Source organism: Mustela nigripes, chromosome 4, assembly GCF_022355385.1.
Source record: "Mustela nigripes isolate SB6536 chromosome 4, MUSNIG.SB6536, whole genome shotgun sequence".
NCBI lineage: Eukaryota > Metazoa > Chordata > Mammalia > Carnivora > Mustelidae > Mustela > Mustela nigripes.
The window spans coordinates 136,483,617-136,492,234 of record NC_081560.1 but is presented as its reverse complement, the minus strand read 5'-3'; the positions used below and the strand labels follow the sequence as shown (position 1 = coordinate 136,492,234).

Here is an 8,618-nt window from a genome sequence, read left to right as displayed (position 1 = left end):
TTAAAAACAAAATAAAACAAAACAAAAGCCTGAAGCCAAATCTTTTTAGGAGTAGATACAGATGTCATGGAGGGAGGGGGCACTAAAAACAGAAAAGGAAAGCACCAGTGAGACGCCTTTCTCATGTTCTTCTCTCTGCCCCCGAACACAGACAGCTGACAAAGCCCAAGTCACTTTTATGCCCTCTTCCCTTGCAAAAAGGAGAAACGAGGTTTTAAGAATTTTGAAAGGATTTTTTTTTGTGTGTGTGTGTAAAAGTCAATGCTATAAATCTAAAACGAAGTCTGTCTTTTAAAAAAGTTCTAAAACAACAGGAAGGAAACACATGGAAAGAAACCCCTCGTGGAGACCTGGTTGATTACAGACGGAGGCTCTTTGAAACGAGAATAGAAAAGGCAGAGGGCTCGTTCCGTGGGCAGGCCCTGCTCTGGCAGCCCCCGTGACCTGCTGCCCTCCGCTCTGCCGTCACCCTTCCTCTCTCCTCTTAAAAAAGAAACCCCTCTCCTGTGACTTGGATCCTCCTCCGATTCCTGTGGGCCACCGTGGCTGGGCGGGGGGCGGCTACTTGGCATCGAGCTTGGCCATCTCCTGCACGTAGATGCCGATGCTCTCGCTGTCAAAGAGCAGGAAGTAGACATTCTTCAGCGAGGACGAGCTCGAGTCATCAAAGTGGGCTGAGATGGCTTTGAGGGTCACCTGGGCGGCCATCTGTTTGGGGAAGCAGTTTCTGTGTTGGAGGGAAAGAAGAGCTGATGTCACTTTGGTTCCCAGGACCCACGGGATAACTTGGCCCTCAGCCCCGGGGCCGGGGGCAGCACGGTGCCTTCTTATTTTGGCACCAGGCCTTTTGGGTTCTGTCTCATGGGGTCTCCCTGTGTGCCGGCAGGGCCGCGGACCACCTCCTTTGAGCCGAGGCAGAGGGGCAGCCTGGGACGGGGCATGTGGGTCCTCCTCTACAGGAGCCACGCTGGCTGGGACAGGTGCGGTAGGCTCAGCCCAAGTCATAGGGACATAGGAATCCATGTCCCCTGCCTCCAGTCGAGCCGGGCTTTAAAACCATGACCAGCTCAGCACTGACATAGCTGGTGTTCTAGAACGCACAGCTAGTTTTTCTGAGTGCCCTCGAAACCGCTGCATGGTGTCAGGTCATTGGTGAAAGGGGAAAATGTACGCTCACTGCTCCCCTCATGGGCCCCCTATGGACATGCTGCTGTAATCTGTGGGGGGGGGGCTCCAAGCACCCAGTGGAGATGCGGCTGTCCGCCGGGCTGGGCCATGGCAGCAGCCTCCGGGGACATAGCCATCGTAGTTGTCTGGGGTTGGCCACCAAGCCTCCTCCGGCAGGGACGGGATGAGTCCGCTAGACAGGAATTCTCATTTGCCTGTGGTGTCCCAGCCCAGAACATCACGATATGCGGGCCCAGCCGCACAAAGACTTCATCCTGCCGTGCCTCTGGGCCAGGCTATGGAGACCCCATGCTGCTGGGGTGGGGTAACAGCAGGAAGCAAGGCCTCACCGTGACCCTCAGAGCCTTCCCCTCAGAGAACATCTTGGGTATGTAAATCCTATCCGTGTTACAGAGGGCCATCTTGTAAGAGAGAGCATGTTCAAAACGGAAGCAATAGCTCGATTTGACCGTGAGGGTGACAGGAGAGGACAGGCCACCTTGTGAGGACAGACAGCCTCATTTCCTACCTGCTGTGGCTCTCGCACTCAGCTGCGTCCGTGACAATTAGAACCAGCACTTATAACTCCCAAAGCAGACCTTTGGTGGGAGCCTGTCCCCTCTCTGGGAGTGTCTGTGAGGGCCGCAGCCTCAGCCTCTCCTCCCCTCCCCCCCGCCAACACATGAGCCCCGCTGGCACTCTGAGGTGGTACTTTTTTGTGGGGCGGGGGTCCGAGACTCTGCACTCTAACACTCTAACACAGCAGAGTCAGTGCGGCCCAGCCATTCGAATAGCAAGACATTTGAGCCTGGTATTCTTTTAAGGAGGCTCCTTGACCAGCAGAGCCCAAGGTGAGGCTTGAACTTGTGACTAACCCTGAGATCACGACCTGAGTGGAGATCAAGGGTCGGACGCCTAACCAGCTGAGCCCGGAGCCTGGGGTTTTCCGATCACGTGTTCTGACGGGGCAGCCACTGGGGATGGGGGCCTTGACCATGGCAGCCCGTCAGAGAAGCTCCGCTCCCGGCTCCTCTCCAGCGCTGCCTTTCACACTGCGTTTCAGAGGCTGGAAACTGGGTTTCTGGCCCAATGACCAGGTCAGTGTGCTCGGCTGCGCCGGCAGCCCTCGGTCATATCTTCTGGATTGGCCAGACTGGGTGTGACTGTGGGAGAGCCGCAGGCCACAGGCTGAAAGGGGAGAGCCCCGGCCACCTGCTGCCGCCTGGAGGAACTTGTCTTACCTGCCACTGGGGAACGGTGGGAACGCCACGGACTTGAGCTTCTTGTCCTCGGCTGCCGACAAGCAGTTTTTGATGGTCTCTTCAAGCTGTTCTTCACATTTGTCCGAGCCCCACTGAGGGATGTGACAGTGGATGACAAATTTGGCTGCAAGTCCACTGGATTGGCTGACGGCGGCTGGGACAGGAGAGAAACACGGCGGGTTATTTCCTATACCTTTCCCTTTAGCCGGGGGCCGAGGCTGGACCTCACGGAAGCCTCTCAGCTGTGCGCGCTTGGGGCAGTGAGAGAAGCTCGCTGGGCACCGTTCTGTGTCTCTGATGGGACTGGACGGCTGCCAGAGAGCAGGAGCCCTGTCCAGCCTGCCGTGGGCAGTGGACACCAGCTCCAGACGAATGCGTCGGCGGCCCTCACGTGCTCTCCCTGGCCGCTAGGACCCGTGGTTCCCAGCGGGAGGTACCCACCAGCATCATCTCTGATGGCTGAGTGGCCTGACCCCAATGTCCCCCGCCCCGTCCAGATCCCTGGAACCTGGGGGCGTTACCTTACATGGCGAAAGGGGCTTTGCAGAGGTGAGTTAGTGAAGACCTGCAGGATGGATTATCTGGGGTTATTGGGGGGTGCCCTAAATGTAATCACCTGGGTCCTTTTAAGCGGGGCGGAGGGGGGTGGGCAGGGAGGTCAAAGGTAGGAGCAGTGATGGGAGGAGAAGGTGACTGGAGCGACGCGGCCAGGAGCCAGGGAGTGGGGCGGAAGTGGGTCTCATCTTGGCTGTGGTGTGTTTTGCTTGGCACACGGCTTGTGCATGAAGCAAGTGATGCTGGCGGGGAGGGGGCTGAGGCTGTGCTGGGAACCTGGGCTCGAGGCCACTCTCACCTTCAGCAACTTCCAAAGGGCCTTGGGATTTGCGAAGCTCCTTCACCGTTTCTAAGAACTCTTTGCCGCCAGCCTTTTCCAAGGCCTTCCCTGAGGAAGAGAACAAGGGAAGCCATCGCTGTTGTCCTTTCCAAAGTCATTGGCCACACCGTGTCACATAGTTTCAGTAGGCCAGAAGACAACCCCACCCACCACCCTGAGAAAGCAGGAATCGCGCTTGCAGTGGGAGTCCTGGTTGCCAGTGGTCACTGCTGGCCGGGGTCTTGGCTTTTGTCCCACAGGACTTGGATTCTAGCAAACTCTTTCTTTTTTTAAGATTTTCCTTCATATTTTCGAGAGAGCTCGCTCTCCTGCGACTGGGCAAAAGGGCAGAGGGAGAGCGCAAGAGAGAATCTCAAGCAGATGCCTCCCTGAGTGGGGAGCCTGATGCCAGGCTCCCTCCCCCAACCCTGAGATGATGGCCTGAGCTGAAATCAAGAGTCAGACACTCCGCTGACGATGGAACCACCTGGGTGCCCCTCCAGCAAACTCTTTTAAGGGGACTTTGAGGGAGTGATGGCGTCATAAGCAGCCTCAGGACACGAAACCTAAAGGTGATTTTTAAAAATGGAAGTATAGTGGACCCATGAGGCTACATGAGTTTCAGGTGCACCACACAGTGATGGCACAAATCTACACGTTACGTTGTGTTCCCCACTGCAGGGGCCGCTGCCTGGCACTGTTCGGCGCCTTGTAATACCATTGCCTACGTTACTCCCTATGCTGTAGTAAAGGTGAGCTTTAAAAAAAAATTGGGGGTCCAGTGTTCTGAAGTCTGGGTTCAGTCCCCATGCTGGGTTGGTCAAATTCAGTGTCTTGGTGATTTGAAGGCAGTGCTTGCTCAAGAACCTGCAGCCTGCCTCTTGTCACCAAGTCCCAAGGCTGGTCCCAGGCTCGTGGTGACAGATGTCTCAGCAGGAACCTTGGGGCATGGGTGGGGTGGGTGGAGAGTTCTAGGGCCCTACTCCCAGCTCACCACCTGTGTGTGGTAAGTCTTGGTCAGAGGACAGACATAGACCCAGGACGGCCTGCAAGGGTCTTTCTCCAAACAAGCCCATGGTTTTCAATGAAAAAAGGCAGTTTGGAGAGGCTAAACTCTAAGGACCTTCCTGATGGGAGATCCCTTGGCTCTTTGATGTTAGGACAATTCTTGGTATCTCAGAATCATGCTTCCACAAAGGCCACGGGGAACCCCCAGGAGATGGCAGGATGCCCCTTCTGGCTGGCAGGAACCCCATGTCAGCACACTGGGCTCCCTAAGCCTCTGAGCTGACATCTGGGCATAGTGTCTACACGAGATGGGGGCTGCCCCCGGGTGCGGGACAGGGCCTTTTCCCCCAACGTGCTTTCAGCTTCTGGTGGATTGGGTCATCTTGCTGTCTGGGGCAAGTCTCGGCTCTCTCTTCAGAGTTATTATGATGGTGGTTAATACTCAGTTGAGGGGTTTCCCTGGGAGCTGGGTGAGGGGTCTTCCTCACGCCCCACAAAGACACCCAACTGTATTTAGAGAGCCACAGGATGTCACACAAGATATTGGGGACCGTGTCTTTCCAGCAGCCATTCTCCCCTGGGGTTGGGGAGCCAAGGGGATCTCTTCACGAATGTGCTTGGGTTTCAGTGACATCATTAGGAATGGTCACCTCGGGCCTTCAAGTCTCGTTTTGGGCCCTCAGACTCCTGGCCTGCCTCCTGATGGAAGAACATTCCGACACCGACCAAACAGTCTTGCCAAAAAATTTGGAGCCCGAATCTCATTGAGACTCTAGATCCAACTACCAATTTATAAGAAAAACAGAGAAGAAACATGTTTAATGATACCAGGAGGATGAAGTCAGTACAATCCAGGCTTGGGAAACCCTACAGGACAAACCGCCCAGCTTCCTCAACAAAATCAACTGAAAAAAAAAAAAAAGAGAGCGAGCGAGAAAGAAGGAAAATATGTGGAAGAGGAGGCTGTAGATTATAAGAGACTTAACCAATTGGAGCATGTGGGCTTATCTGGATCCTGAATCAAACACATTAAAAAATAAATTGATATTAATGATATGATTAGAATTTGAACAGTGACTGATATTTGATGACATGACTTTTTCTAGTTGTGATAATGGTATCGTGGTGATGCTGTTAAAAAGCTTGCCCTTATTCTGACATATCCACGGATTCGATGGTGTGAGGTCTGGGGGCTACGGGTGGGAGGCACTGAAGCAGCCTTGGCTCTGGGTAGATATGCTTGTAACAGGGTGTGTAGGGTTTATCACGCTCTGCTGTTTCTGTGTGTGCTTGAACTTTCCTGTAGTAACACACAATGCTTTACAAAGAATAACTCAAAGGGGTGTTTGGGTGGCTCAGTCGGTTAAGCGTCTGACTCTTGATTTTGGCTCAGGTCGGGATCTCAGGGTTGAGAGACCGAGCCCGGAGTTGGGCTCTGCGCTCAGTGCGGAGTCTGCTTGGGATTCTCTCTCTCCCTGTCCCCAGTCTCTTCAACTTGTGCGCGCACGCTCTCTAATAAATAAAATCTTTAAATAAAATAGACTAAACCAGGGTCTCATCTACAAGGGATGACTGGTTTGGATGATGGTCGTGGAAAATAGAATCATGACAGCAGGGCCCCCTCCTAAACACAGAGCAACAACAACAACAAAGACCAGCACTCACCGGAGTGGTGAGCCCGGCCCTGTGCTCCGCTTCATCCGTGTGTGACCCTACTCTTCACAGCGTCCCTGTGACACAGGCGCTATAGCTATCCTCATTGACAGTGGAGGAAACGGAGGTTCTGAGAGCTTAAGAAACCTGCCTAAAGTCACACAGCTAGGAGGTGTTTTGTAGAATCCAGGCCTGAGTTTTTGCCCCAATACCTGTATCCTTTCTACCCTATCACCCGCCCTGCCACTTAAAAAAATAAAAAAAAATCACGATGACTTTCCTGACATAAAAATGCAAACTACAGAAATGATACAGTAACACACTGCTACTCGTTTTGTTTTCAAGAAGCTAGGATGTATGTCAAAACAGAGCTTCCGGCTAAAGCTCTGTCGGGGCGGGAGGGGGTTTGTTTTTCCACGGGGGTGGGGAACGAGGGGAGTTCAGGGCAGTTGGTAGGACCAGGGCTGGGTCTGAAGAAGGAAGGAGAAATTTTCAGGTTTTGTGTGCAAGTCCTGCTTCTCCCCATTGTGGTTCACCCACCCCCACCCCTGAGGCTATTCTGTCTCCTTTAAGCAAAGCAAGTGGCCTCTGATGCCACAGGGGAAACCTGAGGGTGCCCAGCATTCTGGGGCCCCCAGTGTTGCCACCCAAGGCTGAGCTGCCAGCCTCTGCCTAAATCCCAATCTCAGAAGCAAGCCCAGAACCCCAGGGACAAAGCCCTTTCTTTCTTTGCTCACTTTACTTTTTCACTGGTGAGCTTAAGGCACTTCATCTTCTAAAAAATGGCCAAGATAGTGGTCACCCAGAGGGCTACAATGTCCAGTGCCCTCGAGATCTTACCCCCCACCCCCCGCCAGTTTCATCCAGCCAGCCCGGAGCAGCTCCCTTCCCCACCCGTGGGGCAGGTGGCAGTCCCCTGAAAGGTGACTCAACGCACAGCCTCACAGACAACTTTGTCCAGATGTCCGATTCCTTTTTATGAAAGGTGTTAATTTCTAAGCTCAGAATAAGTGTGGAGGTTTACCCAACACACGTACAACAATGTTTACAGCAGCATAACTCATCATAGCCCGAACTGGAAGCCATTCAAGTGGTACCCGTGGTGGAAGGTCAGGATGCTGTCCACGGGGGAGCCAGGTAGAGGACCCAGCTCCAGCCCCGCGTGACAATACGGGTGGATCTCACAATACAGAGTTGGGCAAAAGATACAGAAGACGACTCAGGGCATGACTTTGTATAAAATCCCAAAACAGAGGACAGCCATCTGTGCTGTGAGAAGACAGGACAGTGGCAGCACTTGGAGGTAGGGGACTGGGGCAGGGCAGGAAGGGAGAGTTCTGGGGTGCTGGTGAGGTTCTGCTCCGTGATCAAGGTGCCCGCTGCACACTTGTGTTCACTTAGAGGAAAAGTCATCCAGGTGTGCCCTAACGAGCTGGGTTTTTTTGTTTTGATTTTTAAGAGACTTTTAAAAAGATTTTATTTATTTATTGGTCAGAAGAGAGAGGATGTGCACACAAGCATGGGGAGCATCCGATGTGGGGCTCGATCCCAGGGCTCTGGGATCATGACCTGAGCCAAAGGAAGTCACTTAACCAATTAAGCCACCCAGGTGTCCCTAATGATGTTTTTATAGAACACCTCAATAAACGTTTCAGAAATACACTCAGATTTAAAAGAAAATTCATTATTTTCTAGTAATGCTGTTTGGGGACATGCAGGGTGTGACACGGTTCCACCAGGAGAAGGTATCAAGTCGACAATGATCCACTTCAGAAGGATGTGCCCAAGCAGTGGGTGATGCTCTAGCCCCTCTACCCGAGCCTCGGGACCTTACCTATGTCTTCCTTGAGGTCAATTTCGGCTGTGGTTGGGTGGACAATGCCCTCCACTCTCATGGAGCCAATATGGCTGATGTCACTCTGGGTCAGGGACAGCTGCGTCAGGAAGGGAAGAGGGGAGAGTGTGGGAAAGATCAAATCCTGTTAAAATCTTCACATTTCACGTCCCGTCTGTTAATTCTCATGATTATTTGTAGCGAATGTCCGCAGAAAGGACCGGCGCATGGAGTGACTGTCAAGATTGCCAGGTGTTCAGCCTTTGGTGGGCTCTTCGCAGCTCAGTGGATTTAGTTTTCACTATGACGATGGCAGCATGCGACAAATCTACCTCCTGTTCCAGGAGCAGGAATGGGCCCTCGCCTCGTCTTCTCTCCACTAGAGCTATGCCTCCGTCTCCCAGTCCTGGGGGCCTTGGTGTGCGGTGACACACAGTCTGAGCGGCTCTTAGGAGGGAAGCCCGGGCTGGCTCTCCCCCTCCCCGCTCAGCATCCCAATTGTCCCCAGAGCAGCCTAGACCTCTGGGAGGAGGGACGTACGGCCGAGGGACCTCACTCAAGAAAAGTGATGGGCTCCGGGACCCTGACCTGTCTTCCTCGGGCCACCTTGCCTTTGGGGGGACCACATTCTTGGGGCTACACTGGTGAAATGCTGCCCTAGGTGTGCACAGCTCAGTGGAAAGCAGGGCATTTTCCACTGTTTCCCCTGTGAGCACGACAGTCACGTTCCCCTAGGTAAGGGACAGAAAGCTAATTGTCACGCGGCCATAGCCAGCCCCTGCAGGGGACCTCAATGCCACTTCTTTGCTTCCCTGTGCTC

At 53.5% G+C, this 8,618-nt stretch overlaps 1 protein-coding gene across 1 annotated transcript in view; it reads right to left on the bottom strand.

Moving 5' to 3' along the window:
• Positions 1-27: 27 nt before the first annotated feature.
• LOC132016383 (core histone macro-H2A.2) overlaps positions 28-8,618 on the bottom strand; it is a 42,896-nt gene continuing 34,305 nt past the window's right edge. The window contains exons 6-9 of the mRNA XM_059397629.1: positions 7,799-7,898; positions 3,283-3,372; positions 2,409-2,583; positions 28-727 (exon numbers count right to left, since the gene is read on the bottom strand). Coding sequence (XP_059253612.1) covers positions 562-727; positions 2,409-2,583; positions 3,283-3,372; positions 7,799-7,898 — 531 coding nt within the window. The 3' untranslated portion in view covers positions 28-561. The remainder of the gene's footprint in view (positions 728-2,408; positions 2,584-3,282; positions 3,373-7,798; positions 7,899-8,618) is intronic.